The sequence below is a fragment of the Delphinus delphis genome, chromosome 9 (genome assembly GCF_949987515.2).
Source record: "Delphinus delphis chromosome 9, mDelDel1.2, whole genome shotgun sequence".
In the NCBI taxonomy this organism is placed as follows: Eukaryota; Metazoa; Chordata; class Mammalia; order Artiodactyla; family Delphinidae; genus Delphinus; species Delphinus delphis.
Window position 1 is genome coordinate 70,213,751 of NC_082691.1, and position 17,958 is coordinate 70,231,708.

General features: G+C 39.0%; 1 protein-coding gene across 2 annotated transcripts in view; it reads right to left on the reverse strand.

Moving 5' to 3' along the window:
* Positions 1 to 17,958, reverse strand: part of DOCK4 (dedicator of cytokinesis 4) — a 482,641-nt gene that overhangs the window by 123,391 nt on the left and 341,292 nt on the right. For both annotated transcript variants that reach the window (XM_060020742.1, XM_060020741.1), the window contains exons 18-23: positions 14,811 to 14,908; positions 14,619 to 14,702; positions 14,339 to 14,439; positions 12,178 to 12,259; positions 10,971 to 11,141; positions 445 to 637 (exon numbers count right to left, since the gene is read on the reverse strand). In XM_060020742.1, the coding sequence (XP_059876725.1) occupies positions 445 to 637; positions 10,971 to 11,141; positions 12,178 to 12,259; positions 14,339 to 14,439; positions 14,619 to 14,702; positions 14,811 to 14,908 (729 nt within the window). The remainder of the gene's footprint in view (positions 1 to 444; positions 638 to 10,970; positions 11,142 to 12,177; positions 12,260 to 14,338; positions 14,440 to 14,618; positions 14,703 to 14,810; positions 14,909 to 17,958) is intronic.

Below are 17,958 nucleotides of genomic sequence, written 5' to 3' on the forward strand. Positions count from 1 at the left end.
ATAAAAAATGACAATACACTGAAACTTTCACCCAGTTTCAGAACACAAATTGATGGAAAACTTTTAAGGACAAGAGAGACAAATAAACAAAGATCATAGCAGGTCCCTGTAAGCATCTCTGAAAGAAAAATGTTAAATTTTGTTGAATGTTAAAAAAAAAAATCTAGAGCAAGGAAAAAAAGCATGCCCTATACTACAACTTGTTATGATTAGAATTAATAATTTAATCATTAGAGTTTTCATTCTTTCTAGAAATAAAGTTTGAAGAGCCATACTTTTGTATCTGACTATTTAATAAACTTATTCTACCATCCAAATAAACAATGCTTTTGAGAAAGTAGTTCTTAGTTTCTTTTTTTAATTGCTTCTGCTGACCTATAACGACAAAATGTAAATAATGGCTTTCTAGAGACACTGTTTCATCCAAGAGACCCAGCACCTTACCTGGGTTTGTATACAGCTGGCTTTCCACGGTTTTGCTGATGCACTGCAGTTTAACAGCTTGCAGGGCGTCATCCACGTGCACGATGGTCGGCAGACTGCCCAGGGTGTCCTGTACCAAGTTGGCCACTTCCCGGACATCAAAGAGCTTCAACAGCTCCGAGTACACAGCTGGGAAGGAGCTCAGAAACACAGCCTTAAAGAGATGAAATTTAAATCAATTCCCAGATACGACCTGAGAAATCAGCTATAAAATGTCAGTGAGTTAAAGATCGTGACAAGTATTTTTGAATGCTAGAAAAATGAATGTAAAATGTTTCTGGTACTGAAACTAAAAAGACTAAAAAGGTTAAAAGGCAAAATTTAGAAAAAAAAAAGTGTACCAAAATAGAGCAACTTTTCAAAATATGCAAAGGTACAACATAGTAAAAACTGGGAAATTCTGTAAAACTACTGACATTAGCAAGATGATGGACAATATGCCCAGAGAATCAGCAGAATGCAGCACGATCAAATGGAAAGAATGCTCAACTAAGACCTGGATTGTAATTATTTATGTTTCATTCTTTTTGGAGAAGCTTTCTGAAGTGCTCATTTAAATCTCATTTACTTTTAAGAAGCCAAACACATTAATTCTCTAAAGCACTCAATTTATGATTAAAGAAAAATACATAGGACATCAGAAGGCATCAGAAGACCTATATTATATGTAGGACTAGTTTGGCTTCTAATAAACTGTGCGACCTTGGACAAATCTTTTTAACCCCGTAGGTTTCAGTTTCATCACCTGCAAAACAACAAGATCATTAGAACAACTCCTTAGGTTTCTTCAAGATATACTGAAAACCCAGAACTGTCTGTATTCTTTATATAAGAAACCTGATAATTATATTTTAGGGGAAAAAAAAAGATGCTAACATAAAACCCTGAGGGGCATACTTTAAAAACTGGGCTAGGAGAGGACCTTCCAGATGGAAGAGGAGTAAGACAAGGAGATCACTTTCCTCCCCACAAGCACATGAAAAATACATTTACATGTGGAACAACTCCTAAAGAACACCTACTGAATGCTGGCAGAAGACCTCAGGCTTCCCAAAAGGCAAGAAGCTCCCCACGAACCTGGCTGTGTGGCTGACAGCGTCTTGGTGCTCCAGCTGGGTGTCAGGCCTGAGGCTCTGAGGTGGAAGAGCCGAGTTCAGGACATTGGACCACCAGAGATCTCCCAGCCCCACATAATATCAATTGGCAAAAGCACTCCCAGAGATGTCTGTCTCAATGCTAAGACCCAGCTCCACTCAACGACCAGCAAGATCCACTGCTGGACAGCCCATGCCAAACAACTAGCAAAACAGGAACACAGCACCACCCATTAGCAGAGAGGCTGCCTAAAATCATAAGTTCACAGAAACCCCAAAACACATCACCGAATGCGGTCCTGCCCATCAGAAAGACAAGACCCAGCCTCATCCACCAGAACAAAGGCACCAGTCCCTTCCACCAGGAAGCCTAAACAACCCATTGAACCAACCTTATCCACTGAGGGCAGACACCAAAAACAACGGGAACTATGAACCTGAAGCCTGTGAAAAGGAGACCCCAAACACAGTAAGTTAAGCAAAATGAGAAGACAGAGAAAACCACAGCAGATGAAGGAGCAAGGTAAAAACCCACCAGACCAAACAAATGAAGAGGAAATAGGCAGTCTACCTGAAAAAGAATTCAGAGTAATGACAGTAAAGATAATCCAGAATCTAGGAAATAGAATGGAGAAAATACAAGAAATCTTTAACAAGGACCTGGAAGAATTAAACAGCAAACAATGACAAACAACAAAGGAAATGAAATTAAAAATTCTCTAGAAGGAATCAATAGCAGAAAAACTGAGGAAGAAGAATGCATAAGTGACCTGGAAGATTAAATACTGGGAATAACTACCACAGAGCAGAATAAAGAAAAAAGAATGAAAAGAATTGAGGACAGTCTCAGAGACCTCTGGGACAACATTAAACATACCAACATTCGAATTATAGGGGTTCCAGAGACGAAGAGAAAAAGAAAGGGACTGAGAAAATATTTGAAGAGATTATAGTTGAAAACTTCCCTAATATGGGAAAGGAAATAGTCAATCAAGTCCAGGAAGTACAGAGTCCCATACAGGACAAACCCAAGGAGAAACACGCCAAGACACATACTAATCAAACTATCAAAAATTAAATACAAAGAAAAAATATTGAAAGCAGCAAGGGAAAAACAACAAATAACACACAAGGGAATCCCCATAATGTTAACAGCTGATCTTTCAGCAGAAACTCTGCATGCCAGAAGGGAGTGGCAGGGCATATTTAAAGTGATGAAAGGGAAAAACCTACAAAAAAGATTACTCTACCCAGCAAGGATCTCATTCAGATTCGACAGAGAAATTAAAATCTTTACAGACAAGCAAAAGCTAAGAGAATTCAGCACCACCAAACCAGCTTTACAACAAATGTTAAAGGAACTTCTCTAGGCAGGAAACACAAGAGAAGGAAAAGACCTATAATAACAAACCCAAAACAATTACGAAAATGGTAATAGGAACATACATATCGATAATTATATTAAATGTAAATGGATTAAATGCTCCAACAAAAAGACATCTACTGGCTGAATGGATACAAAAACAAGACCTGTACATATGCTGTCTATAAGATACCCACTTCAGTACTAGGGATACATACAGACTGAAAGTGAGGGGATGGAAAAAGATATTCCGTGCAAATGGAAATCAAAAGAAAGCTGGAGTAGCAATTCTCATATCAGACAAAATTAACTTTAAAATAGAATCAATCCAAGAAGAAGATATAACAATTGTAAATATTTATGTACCCAACATAGGAGCACCTCAATACCTAAGGCAAATGCTAACGGTCATAAAAGAGGAAATCGAAAGTAACACAATAATAGTACGGGAATTTAACACCCCACTTCCACCAATGGACAGATCAACCAAAATGAAAATAAAAAAGGAAACACAAGCTTTAAATGATACATTAAACAAGATGGATTTAATTGATATATATAGGACATTCCATCCAAAAACAACAGAATACACTTTCTTCTCAAGTGTTCATGGAACATTCTCCAGGATAGATCATAGCTTGGGTCACAAATCAAGCCTTGGTAAACTTAAGAAAATTGAAATCATATCAAGTATCTTTTCTGATCACAGTGCTATGAGACCAGATATCAATTACAGGAAAAAAAACTCAAGAGGATACAAACAGATGGAGGCTAAACAATACACTACTAAATAACCAAGAGATCACTGGAGAAACAAAAGAAGAAATTTAAAAATACCTAGAAACAAATGACAATGAAAACAAGACAGCCCAAAACATATGGGATACAGCAAAAGCAGTTCTAAGAGGGAAGTTTATAGTAATAAAATCCTACCTCAAGAAACATCTCAAATAAATAACCTAACCTTACACCTAAAGCAATTAGAAAAAGAAGAACAAAAAAACCCAAAGTTAGCAGAAGGAAAGACATCATAAAGATGATATCAGAAATAAATGGAAAAGAAATGAAGGAAACATGAGCAAAGATCAATAAAATTAAAGCTGGTTCTTTGAGAAGATAAACGAAATTGCTAAACCATTAGTCAGACCCATGAAGAAAAAAGGGAGAAGACTCAAATCAACAGAATTAGAAATGAAAAAGCAGAAGTAACAACTGACACTGCAGAAATACAAAGGATCATGAAAGATTACTACAAGCAACTATATGCCAATAAAATGGACAACTTGGAAGAAATGGACAAATTCTTAGAAAAGTACAACCTTCGGAAACCGAACCAGGAAGAAGTAGAAAATATAAACAGACCAATCACAAGCGCTGAAACTGAAACTATGATTAAAAATCTTCCAACAAACAAAAGCCCCAGACCTGATGGATTCACAGGAGAATTCTAATAAACATTTAGAGAAGAGATAAAACCTATCCTTCTCAGACTCTTCCAAAATATAGCAGAGGGAGGAATACTCCCAAACTCATTCCATGAGCCCACCATCACCCTGATACCAAAACCAGACAAAGATGTCACAAAAAAAGAAAACTACAGGCCAATATCATTGATGAACAGAGATGCAAAAATTCTCAACAAAATACTAGTAAACAGAATCCAACAGCACATTAAAAGGATCATACACCATGATTAAGCAGGGTTTATCCCAGGAATGCAAGGATTCTTCAATATACACAAATCAACCAACGTTATACACCCTCTTAAAATGAAGGATAAAAACCATATGATCATCTCAACAGATGCAGAAAAAGCTTTTCACAAAATTCAATACCCATGTATGATAAAAACTCTCCAGAAAGTAGGCATAGAAGGAACTTATCTCAACAAAATAAAGGTCATATATGAGAAACCCACAGCCAACATCATTCTCAATGGTGAAAAACTGAAAGCATTTCCACTATCAGGAACAAGACAAGGTTGCTGACTCTCACCACTCTTATTCAACATACTTTTGGAAGTTTTAAACACAGCAATCAAAGAAGAAAAGAAATAAAAGGAATCCAAATCGGAAAAGAAGATGTAAAACTGTCACTGTTTGCAGATGACATGATACTATATGTACAGAATCCTAAAGATGCTACCAGAAAACTACTAGAGCTAATCAATGAATTTGGTAAAGTAGCAGAATACAAAATTAATGCACAGAAATCTCTTGCATTCATATACACTAATGATGAAAAATCTGAAAGAGAAATTAAGGAAACACTCCCATTTACCACTGCAACAAATGAATAAAATACCTAGGATTAAACCTACCTAAGGAGACAAAAGACCTGTATGCAGAAAACTATAAGACACTGATCAAAGAAATTAAAGATGATACAAACAGATGCAGAGATATACCATATTCTTGGATAGGAAGAATCAACACTGTGAAAATGACTATACTACCCAAAGCAATCTACAGATTCAATGTAAGCCTGTCAAACTACCAATGGCATTTTTCACAGAACTAGAACAAAAAACTTCACAATTTGTATGGAAACACAAAAGACCCCAAATAGCCAAAGCGATCTTGAGAAAGAAAAATGGAGCTGGAGGAATCAGGATCCCTGACTTCAGACTATACTCCAAAGCTACAGTAATCAAGACATATAGTAGTTGCACAAAAACAGCAATATAGATCAATGGAACAAGATAGAAAGACCAGAGATAAACCCACGCACATATAGTCACCTTATCTTTGATAAAGGAAGCAAGAATATACAATGGAGAAAAGACAGCCTCTTCAATAAGTGGTGTTGGGAAAACTGGACAGCTACATGTAAAAGAATGACATTAGAACACTCCCTAACACCATACACAATAATAAACTCAAAATGGATTAAAGACCTAAATGTAAGGTCAGACACTATATATAAAATTCTTAGAGGAAAATATAGGCAGAACACTCTGTGACATAAATCACAGCAAGAGCCTTTTTGGCCCATCTCCTAGAGAAATGGAAATAAAAACAAAAATAAACAAATGGGACCTACTGAAACTTAAAAGCTTTTGCACAGCAATGGAAATCATAAACAAGACGAAAAGACCATCCTTAGAATGGGAGAAAATATTTGCTAACGAAGCAGCTGACAAAGGATTAATCTCCAAAATATACAAGCAGCTCACGCAGCTCAATATCAAAAAAACAAACAACCCAATCCAAAAACGGGCAGAAGATCTAAATAGACATTTCTCCAAAGAAGATATACAGATTGCCAACAAACACGTGAAAGTATGCTCAACATTACTAATCATTAGAGAAATGCAAATCAAAACTAAAATGAGGTATCACCTTACACCAGTCAGAATGGCCATCATAAAAAGCTACAAACAATAAATGCTGGAGACGGTGTGGAGAAAAGGGAACCCTCTTGCTCTGTTGGTGGGAATGTAAATTGATACAAGCACTATGGAGAACAGTATGGAGGTTCCTTAAAAAACTAAAAATAGAACTACCATATGACCCAGCAATCCCACTACTGGGCATATACCCTGAGAAAACCATAATTCAAAAAGAGTCATGTACCCCAATGTTCATTTCAGCACTATTTACAATAGCCAGGACATGGAAGCAACCTAAGTGTCCATCGACAGATGAATGGATAAAGAAGATGTGGCACATATATACAATGGAATATTACTCAGCCATAAAAAGAAATGAAATTGAGTTATTTGTAGTTAGGTGGATGAACCTAGAGTCTGTCAAAGAGTGAAGTAAGTCAGGAAGAGAAAAACAAATACCGTATGCTAACACACATATATGGAATCTAAAAGAAAAAAAATGGTTCTGAAGAACCTAGGGGCAGGACAGGAATAAAGATGCAGATGTAGACAATGGACTTGTGGACATGGGGAGAGGGAAGGGTAAGCTGGGATGAAGTGAGAGAGTGGCATGGACATATATACACTACCAAATGTAAAATAGATAGCTAATGGGAAGCAGCTGCATAGCACAGGGAGATCAGCCTGGTGCTTTGTGACCACCTAGAGGGGTGGGATAGGGAGGGTGGGAGGGAGATGAAAGAGGGAGGGGATATGGGGATATATATGTATACATATAGCTGATTTACTTTGTTATACAGCAGCAACTCACACAACAATGTAAAGCAATTATACTCCAGTAAAGATATTAAAAAGATAAATAAAGTAAACAAAATAAAATACACTTAGCCCCACTTTATATCACAAATATTTTAAAAATATTGAATAATCAATTTTTAAACAAATTCATTGCATTTGTGATGTACCAGGAATTCAGAATAGTCAAATAAAGCAATGATTAAGTCTCTGAAAAAAAAATAAATAAAAATTAAAAAAAAAAAACAACTGGGCTAGGATTGTACATTGAAACAAACTCAGCCTTTTAAAATTCCACAAAAGGAGGGCAGTGGAAGGAAAAGTCGATCAGCCTCAAACACCTGGTGAAGGAAGAGGCACATTTTGTAATATGAGATTCAAGGGCTGGTGGGTTTACCATTGAGATCTGAATCCAGGGGAAGGTAGGTCAAGTCTACAAGTGCTGATGATTCAAACACAGAACTAAATTCAAATTCATGGAGTTTGGTATTTACCTGTATAGCAGCAGCAGAAATTGTAGAAGAGCCAAGACCTGTTTTTGATGCCAGAACCATCAGAATGCTTAAGGTGCTGGGGTCAACAGCTATGTTTTCCCCTTGACTCTTAAAAATTATAGATTTTCTTGAATGTACTTAAAATTAATAACCTGATATTCCCTGGTAAAGACTATATTTATATAGCCTTCATTTCACTCTGCAAACAGCTGAGTCATACAGATGAAATGTAAAAAAAATTAAAATAAAATGAGCCCAGCTTTCTGGTCACTAAAGTCACCTAAGTTGACTTTCCTCAGGAATCCCTTAATTTATCCATCAATTCTTTATTTATACCTCTTTATTTCAAAAAGGTATTTGAATGTGCTTGCAGTGTAAGATACAATTATTAAAAAGGATAAAGGAACAAGGACGTTGTGATGAGGGCAGAAAGACAGCTGTAATAGCTATCTAAGCCAAAGATTTTTACTGAAAATAAAAATAAAAACATGATTTTGTTTTGACCTTCTTCGTAGCCAAGGCAAATAGAGAAAGATAATTAATAGGAACTTGGGGCAGGGTCTTCGGCCTCAACTCCTTCCGCCATTCCTCTTTTCTTGGGGTTTCCAAGGTAGAGACCTGTCCTTGGAATGGGAAACCAAGATCCACTGTATATAGCTGACTAAGCCTTCAGTCCTGCCCAGGGCAGGGCTCCTAAGGACAGAGTCATTAACAGGCTGGGCTTAGGCCAGGAGTACTAAATGAACGTCCTAGTACCAGGATGGCCAGATCTATAGAGCAGCCATCCATTGATCCAACCTGAAGGATTGCTGGGATGGCTATTCTACCTCCAGGAGATGGAATTTGCTCTGAGTTGTAGCTCACATGGAAAAAATGCAAAATGGAGCAAGGATACTGGGTTTTTGTCTTTCAGGCAAGAATCTTTAAGGACCAGTGGGTAACCTTGGCTCTGGACATGGTAGGCAGAGTTCTAAGATGATCTCCATGAACTTTGTCCCCTGATGCTCTTCCCATGCAGAAGTTTTCTCTGGCTCGTGGTGGGGGAACTCAGAGATTTGAAGCATGAGAAGGATTTGACAAACTGTGCCTGGCTTCGAGGATGGAGGGGCCACACACCAAGGAATGCAAGTGGCCTCTAGGAGCTGAGAGCACCCAGATCCTCCTCCCACCCCTGGGTGACAGCCAGCATGGAAATGGGAATCTCACTCACAAGGAAACTGATGCCTGTCAAAAGCCTGAAAGATCTAGAAAGTGAATTCCTCCCCAGAGCCTCCAGATAAGTCATCAAAGCCAACACCTTGATTTTGGCTGTAGGACCAAGACCTGACCAAGCCTTCCAACCTACAGAACTTGAGCTAATAAATGGGTGTTATCTAAAGCCACGGTGGTCATTTGTTATGCAGCAACAGAAACCTAACTGTTGGATCAATCAGATTAGTGACACCTTCCTTCTTGGAAGAGAGAGCTAAGAAAGTGTGGGGTCAAAGGGGGACTTGGAATGGGAAGAAGTGTTTAGCATTCTCCCAAAACATAAAGGAACAAAGTCCTCATTGCTTAATGAAGAAAACTAACTGCTTCATTATTTTGTATAAATTTTCTCTTAGCATTAAACTAAATAAAATTATCATTTCAAAATTTTCAAGTATAGGATACTGCATAAAATAATAGAGAACAACTTCAGTAGAGTTTATGAAGATATTTAGAAACTATTATACATTTTATATATCATCTCTTGATAAAAAGCTAAGGGCCAAAAAAGAAGAATCAAATATGATTCTTTGAAGGCGCTAAAGTTGTTTTACTATCTTGATGGAGGGGTAGAACTCAGAGAATCAAGAGCAGTTGGAGTTCAGTATGTTAAACAAAGAAAAGGAGGCTGCTCTATACTGTGGTTGTACCTCAGCAGCCGAAATCATCTCAGGGTGACCACTAGGGTTCGGTGGAAACACAACTAAGGTAAAAGAATATTTCTCCAACTTTAAAGAAGAGAAAAATCTCTTGAGTCCCTACAAAGGCATCTCATTAAGAAACCATGACTTAAAGTTACTCTTAAAAGTAAGAGAATATTTTTCAGTTATGGATTAAGTAAGTTTTATTCCTGTAACTTATAAAGGTTTGTTTTGTTTCAGAAAAATCTCAAAATGAAAACTCAACTTTTCAACAGCTTTTGTAAAAGTAGTGGACTTCTGAGAACTTTCATCTAAAGGAATATATGTTAACCTGTTACAGTATCCTTTTCAAATATCAATGGCTGATAAGTAGGGTCTGGTTAGTGGGCAACTTGACACTGAGGCTTCTGGCAAGTTTCCTAACGTGCAGTGATTATACTGTTGACAAGAGAAGCCAAAATGACATTAAAAGGGCCTGTATCCTTAACCAGATGGAAGATGAGTCCACCTCTGCAAAGAAGAAAGTAACAAGAATAGTCCCCAAACAGTCAGAAAAACATGGCTCTATTATTGGGGGGGGGGTACATTTCTAGTGTTTTGCCATTATATATAACGCCTTCCAAATGTCAAATGACACCAAATTACAACAATACTCTTAGGGATCTAGTTTTGTCTCTTAATCTCCCATTGTATATCCCAACTCTCAGTGATTATAAGTCTCAAGTCTCCAGGAGATGGTAGTAAAGAGGTTGCTTCTCCATCTGACAAGTTATTAAACCAAGTTATTAGAATTAAACATGTACAAGAAGGATTAAGAAAGTGTAGAGAAAGATATTCAGAATTATCTCTCGGCACATGTTCAAGGCCACGCTATTTGGAAAGTGTATAGATCCTGTTCTTAAAACACGGGCAGCTACTCCTGGTCATAGAATGTGGCAGCAACCGCTCAGCACTGGTCATAGCAGATCAGTCCCAGGACGATTAGCGTCAAGTTAAATAAGACAAAACAACACGCAATTTAGCTGAGACCAATATAATGAGTCTCAAGTCCACAGATTAAAATGCAGCACAAGGGAGTTCTCTGGTGGTCCAGTGGTTAGGACTTGGCGCTCTCACTGCCGGGGCTCGGGTTCCATCCCTGGTCGGGGAACTAAAAAAAGAAGCAGCACAAGGCCTGGGGAAAACAACTGCAGCAGATTGGCTAGAGCGAAATTCCTTCTCCTTGGCTGACGGTGTGACAGGGTGTCTCTATCAGTATGTGTTCTAGAAACTGGAATGGAGGCTGGTGCAAACCAACAGGCTCTCCATTCAGAGCGAGAACAGTCCGAGGAAAGACAACCTAACTTCTGCTCTGCTGGCGTTCGGAAGCTGAGGGACTTTTTAGAAGTCTCAGTTAAGCTACAAATATAAGCTGGAGCTACAGGTTGCTGATGGAGAAAATATTCACTTATGCGGTTGTGTAAAAATAAATAAATTGGACTCATTTTTCCTCTCTTCAGCAGAGATGAAAAAAAAAATTACCTGTGATTGAGATAATGCTCCAGACCCTTTGCTTTCTTGTGAAAGAAAAAAACGGACTGACATGAGGAGCTCCTGAATGCAGCGGCGAAATTCTTCCTCATTCTGTCCGCCGGTGGCGAGGGAAAACAGCCTTCGAGACTGAACGATATACTTAAAAATATATTCTTGGGCCTTAAAACAAAAGTTTTAAAACATTAGTTTCAAAGGAAACCAAAGGTATTTATTTGACAAAGACACAGCACAAAAACCATAGCACAACATTAGACTTTTAAAATATTGACTTAAATACTAAGGCCCCGTGAGATTTCTGAACAGTATTTACTTGTAGGGAAAGAGCCATTTTTCTCTGACGCCTAATGAGAGAAAACGTATAGATAATTTTTAAATTCTATGTAATTCTTGAGAGGTATGAACATTAAATGTTTCTGATCCTCAGATGATTTTTTAAATTTAATCAACAAATCTGTTTTTCAAAAATTATTTTGCTTTGCTGGTTGGTACTCTTGCCACTTGCATTTTACCTTCAATTGGTCCAAAATGACAAATTTATAATGAGTAAAGTGCTTGTTTTTTTAAAATGTACACCTGTTTACTTTTATCTACTGACATCAAATAGGGTATACTCAATTATAGAAATCAAAAGACTGCCAGAGCTGTTATGGACAATCCTTTTAAGAATCTATATTCTTTACAAACATGTTTGCAGGTAAGGTATCAACATCTCCATATATACTGAGCACACAGGGCCCAGAGATATGGGCAGTGTTAAACCATGATAGCCAGTAGAACCTCAGGTTTCCTCACTGTGATCCCTGCTAAGCCATCCTATTATCCTCTCTTAAGACAAATGGCCCTCAGATGGTCTCTGTCAGGGTGGTGGAAGCAAGAGCCAGGAACTTCTAAGCTTAACTGCCCATCTGCAGTCTTCTTTTCAACCCTTCCTCCTGCCAATCCTAGACTTCAAGTGTTCAGAGCCCAGAGGAGTAAGGATTCAATGCCAGGCAGGTTCCAGTGGGCAAGCTTGGCAAAGTCCCTTTCAAATTTCATCAGCTCTGGAGTAGCCATAAACTGATTAAGATCCTTGAATTGGAATGTCAGTAATACATCATCACCAGTTACTGTCTGTGTAGAGGAAACCAATTCGTTTAGGCATCACCACGCAACAGCACTGTTAGACGGTGATCTGTTTTTGACAGCGTGTCATTACCTTCAACACCTCCTGGATGTGCTCTTGTCTCTCCGCTTCTGTGATCCTGTCCACATACCACTTGAGCACTTTGATGAGATCTCTAAAATACAAGGAGACGTGCAGAAGGTAGAATTGCTCTCATTCTCAATTAAATGCCAACAAATCAAATGCTTATGTTTATCATGAGGAAGCTTCATTTCCCAACAGTTCTCACATTTTTCTGTCAAACTGCCATAACATAATAATTTTACAAAGCCTGCCTATCAACATCACTACCCCTTTTTTGAAGCTGAAGAGAGAAACAACACTTCCTCCCAGCAAGATTCCTTTCAATCTGGACATATTCCATCAGCCCTGCTGTTTCTGGCAGTGCTTCCAATGGGTGAACACAAATATCTGAGAAAAGGACTCCGGCCGAGGGAGTGCCTGAATATGACTGTCATGGTCAATCTCGGACAACTGCTAATTGGGATTTCCTCCCCAGCGACTACGTAAACAGTTGGATGAAATATTCGGCTGGAGGCAAAAGAGGGTGTGGGGAGGGATGAAGGTAATACCTCTCCATTTTAAAGCACACCCCCATGGAGTTATCAAGCCAATTCTCTGACCTGTGGGAAGAATGAGGCTTACTGTCAAAGTATGCCTTAGTAATTTCCAGAAAACCCAAGTCTCATTGTTTTAAGAAACAAAAATTGAATTAACCTCCACCCCCCCAAATTCTCAAGATTGCAGTTGTGTGACCGTTCACTGGTCAGTTCTTGGTTTCTAGGAAACAGAGCAGTTTTTAAAAATGCTCCTCTTTTCTGTCGGGAGAGAATCTATGGATGTGCCAGTAGGCAGATGCTGCTGGGAGTGCTATTTTGAAGATGATCTGTCGGTGAGTTTCTGGCCACCCATAGCTCAAGACGATTCCACGGGCCTTATTTGTCTTATTAGGACTTATTAGCTGCCTTCCTGGTCAACCTGAAATTTAGAAATTACACCCTCTTTCTCTACCTTCCAAGGATAGTCTCAGTTGGAGGCGGTGACCACCTCACACCAGAGCCCAAATTGTTAGGCCAAGGGGCAAAGTCGGGCCAACATTTCAAAACTATCCCTGTTGTTACATTTCACCCTCTGAAAAACTCATGTTGGCAGAGGGTCAAGTCTTGCAAAAATGACTCCATTCATTTAAACGTCAGAGGCGTAAATCTTACTAGGCCATGGTGGGGAATACCCAAAGGAACGGGATCAAACGCTTAATTGATTACCTACTATCTTTTATACAATACATAGATGGGGAAAACCCTGATTCCATGTTCTTTAAACACACCTCTGGGAACAGATGATTGTGCATGCACATACCCATAGGTGCTTAAAGTATAAGGTAAAAACTTTGGCAGAATAGCAATGACAAGAGTGTAATGGGGAGATAGAACTTTGGGGTACATTTCAGGGCTGTATTTAAGCAAGGCCCCAAACCGGGAAGATGTCATGATAGGACAGAAAGAGGGACATTGCCACCTTCTGGCAACTATCACCTGGGCTACGTGGAGGCAGGAACCAGCTAAAGCATGTCATTATTCATTCACTTGTAGCCTGCTTGCCTTATCTGAGCTGACAGGAACGGACCAGCAGTTAAAATGGCAGCTGGTAACGAAGGGCAGAGTCCAATGACTGAACTGCTTGCAGCCAGGGACCAGGTCTTCATATGATCAGCACAAAGCATAGTGCCTGGTATGCAGTAGGCACTCAGTAAATATTAACAGATGAATGAACAAATGACTTTAAAATGGTATGATGGCAAAGATCCTTTTCCCATCATATTTCTTTCTTAAAGACATCTAGAATCATCAAGGAGTCTGGTGAGTAAATGGGGCTCTTGACAGCCAAAGTGAAATAACCAGATATTTTAGACTAAAGAATATCAAATGAAACAGAGACAAGAAGAAAATACCTTACATTTTAGGTTTCAGGAATAGAATTCAGGAAGTTCTTTTTTTTCCCCTTTTACTCAAAAGAAGTTCCAGCCATTAAAAGAAGGTGTGTGAGAAAGGAGGAAACTGTCTCAAGAGACACTTCAGTGGTTGTGCTTCACTTCTTCCTACACTCCCTTTAAAATGTTCCTATATAGTTGGTTCTGCTTTAAAAAGCTCAAAAGAAACTGCTTCTACACCAATTACAAGATAAAGGGCTTTACCTGTATGCAAGTGCCCCAGCAAAATGACTCTCAATATAAGTGTCCATTACAGGTTTAAAATGATGAAATTTGCTATCTTGCAGCAAATTTATTATGTGAACCTAAAAAAAAAAAAAAAAAAAATGGAGCTTTATAAAACTGAACACAAAGCAAGATTTTTTTTTGGTAGAGGGGAGGGGGAAGGTTTCTTTGCAAGTAAGCTCATGCTATTATGTGCACATTTATAAACAGCTTTAGGAAAGTCAAAATTAAGATACAATTAAAGTGAATTTAAACTCACCAAAGAATCAAACACTTTAGACCCATATTTTTGGGAATTTTCATCTAAAATTCCAAACAAGGTATCCAGTGTATCTTGCAGAAACTGTTGGATAAAGAAGTAAAAGCATAAATAAAATATCCTCTGTCCTTCCCCTCTAAATATTCTTTAACCCATGAATTTCCAAGAGAGGGATAACAAAATACCATATACCTTTACTATCTCTGAGCCGTCAATTTCTTTTAATTTAGAGAGACAGCCTGTGATCTTGTCTGGGTGGGTTCTCCATTTCAAAAGATCAAGCATATCACCTTTCCAAACAGAAAAGGAAAATTAGTTGCCTTGATAGAGAACACGAAAGTGTTCTACTGTAAACGCTGAATTCTTACACACATTGCCTCTTGGTCACTCAAGTTGCAGGCTCCCAGGCCCTCCCATTAGGCCTCTGAATGGCATTTATTACAGTGTATTCTAATTATTTCTCCCTTCCCAATGCCCTTGACTTACAAACTCCTACTTATCCTTCAGTTCTCAGGCTAGCTATCTGTCTTTGCCCCCACTAGACTGTAAATTCCAGCAGAACAAGAGAGTGTGCGAGTTTGGCCCTAACATAGTGCCAGCATCTGGAACAGGGCAGGCACATAGCAGGCACTTGGTAAATACTGGCTGAATGATTTTCTGCCTCCTCCCATTAAAGTGGGGGATTCTTGAGGGCTGGGAACCCACTTTATTCATATTTGTGCCCCCAGCATATAGCACTCTGCCTAGCAACAAATTCCACTCGGCAATGAAGGTCTTCTTGACAATGTGGCCCAAACCTGGCATGACTAGAAGGTCCCTGCACAGTGATGACAAAGCCAGTCAATTGTCAGACCATCTAGTGAGCCTTTGGACCTGAGAGGGCCAGTTCCTGGACTCCATGATCATCTTCCATCCTAGACTCTGGCCCAGCTCTTCAATTTCCTCCTTTCCCTGAACTGATAACACGTGGGTCCTGAGTCTAGCAGGGCCCTCAGGAAACCTCTTCACCTCGTGAGGGAATAAATCCTTCCCTCATCCTTCCTGGGCAGAAGGTCCTGAACATGGTGTCCAGCTTCACTGGTCTCCAAAGGGATCAGGGAGACGGTGGTGTCTGGAGGCCAATGAAAGCAGTGAGAACTGACAAGGCACGTGCGAGCAGGATGTGCCCCGGGCAGGGGAACCTGGCAGGGCTGGTCTCCTGGTACTCAGTGGGGCTGAGAGACTAGAACGGCCAAGAGAGAAGCCAGGAGGGGTTTTCTACTTCAAAGCACTTGTTTCAAGAAAAACCCAAATGGGACTTGCTGAGAGACAGAAAGACCGATGTGGAAACAAGAAACCAACCAAACAAACACAATCCAAGAGATCAAGGAAGAGTAGTTATGATGAGAAAGAAAATATGATGTAGTGAATAAAGATGCGAAAAAAGCATAAGAATCTCAAGAGGAAATAGAAGCAACTTCTACCAAAGTCAGATTCAAAAGAAAAACTTTACAAACAACTTAAAAGAAAGAAATTTGGTACTAAATGAAAATATTTGCCTATAACAAATAGGGGTAAGAGGAGGAGGCGGATTCAGAACGAGAAAAATGAGGGAATTTTTTTTCAATACTGACAGTGAAAAAGAGATTTATGACTATTTTCATAACAGAAAATCCTGAAAATGTTAAATATTCATGTCTAACTCGGACACCCTGGAGGTATGATTGAAACCTTTTAAAAAATGATTGGTCAGAGCTTCCCTGGTGGCGCAGTGGTTGAGAGTCCGCCTGCCGAGGCAGGGCATGCGGGTTCGTTCCCTGGTGCGGGAAGATCCCAGATGCCGCGGAGTGGCTAGGTCTGTGAGCCATGGCTGCTAAGCCTGCGCGTCCAGAGCCTGTGCTCCGCAAAGGGAGAGGCCACAGCAGTGAGAGGCCCGCGTACCGCAAAAACAAAAACAAAACAAAACAAAGATCTGTTGTGTGATGAAACATTTTTTTTTCCTTAGCAAAATGTCATTGTTACAGAATTAAAATAAAAAATTTAAATACTTAAAAAAAACCTCATGTATGCCAAGAACTCAGAATCAAGTCAAAATTGTCATCTCTTAGGCCTCTATTTTAGCCATTTGAAGATATATTAGTTGCAAATTTGGAGCTAGGACCTACTTCTGAAAAACGTGAATTTTATAAATTCCATTCAATTATCATTTACATGTGTACTGACTGTATGCCTAATCTACCAAGAGCTATAAAATAGGTAGATGGCATGATCCCTACTTTTGTTTTTTTTAAATCACAATCTCAGGAAGAGACTGAATAAACCACCCACCACTGGGGGTAGGAAAGGGACGTAGGGCAGTCAGTACCTGCACAAATGTTAGACTTAATTTAAGCACTGTTTTTATTTTCTCATAACTTTTTAAACAGTTGTGTTTAACAGTCCAAGGAAGCTGACAAACAAGTAAAGTAATTCCTTTTCTGATCGCCACTTTTAAGAAGCTTAAAATATCTACTTGATTTGGCAATCACAGACGTCTAGCTGAGTGCTCTGGCCTCGGTATGCTATCTAAGAATGACATTGGAACACAGAGAGTGTGCAGACACACTTTAGAAACCCTGAAATGCAAATCTGCTCTAGGAAACTGTTCCTAGAGACCACATCACTTACTAAATGCCCAATTGTAATGGTAATGGGATCTGTAAACTTTCCAAGTCAAGTAAAATGAATACAAAGCAATTTAATTCCAATTTGGAACTGGATTACTTCTACACAGAGACATGTGTCTAGCATGTAAATTTCAGAAAGCTCAACTAACTTCCTTCCTCCTTCCCATGTCTGAAACACACTATTCATTTCCTGCTTCATTTTGAGCTGCCTTACACTGACAAGGTTAATCAATGTCAAAATGATAATCAAGCACTTATTAGTCTTCAACAATGAGTCAAGCATTGCCTTCCATATAGTGAGATGTTTAATATAATGGTTTCATGAATAGTTTATTTACCTGAAAATGTTCTCTGCTTTTACAAAGTAGCAGCTTCTAATTATCAGGATTTTGTTCCCTCTGTCTTATGTTCACAATTCTAATATCCTAAACCCTAGAACTAGAAAAAGTGAAGGATGCAGGGCTGAATATTCTGACAGCAGAAAATCTATTGTTAGATTTGTGTCATTGGCAGAATAATGGTCCCCAAAGGTGTCCGTATTCTAATCCCTGGAACCTGTGAATATGTTTATCTTGGCATGGCAAAAGAGATTTTACAGGTGTGATTAAGTTAAAGATCTTTTTTTTTTTTTTTTCCGGTACGTGGGCCTCTCACTGTTGCGGCCTCTCCCGTTGCGGAGCACAGGCTCCGGCCGT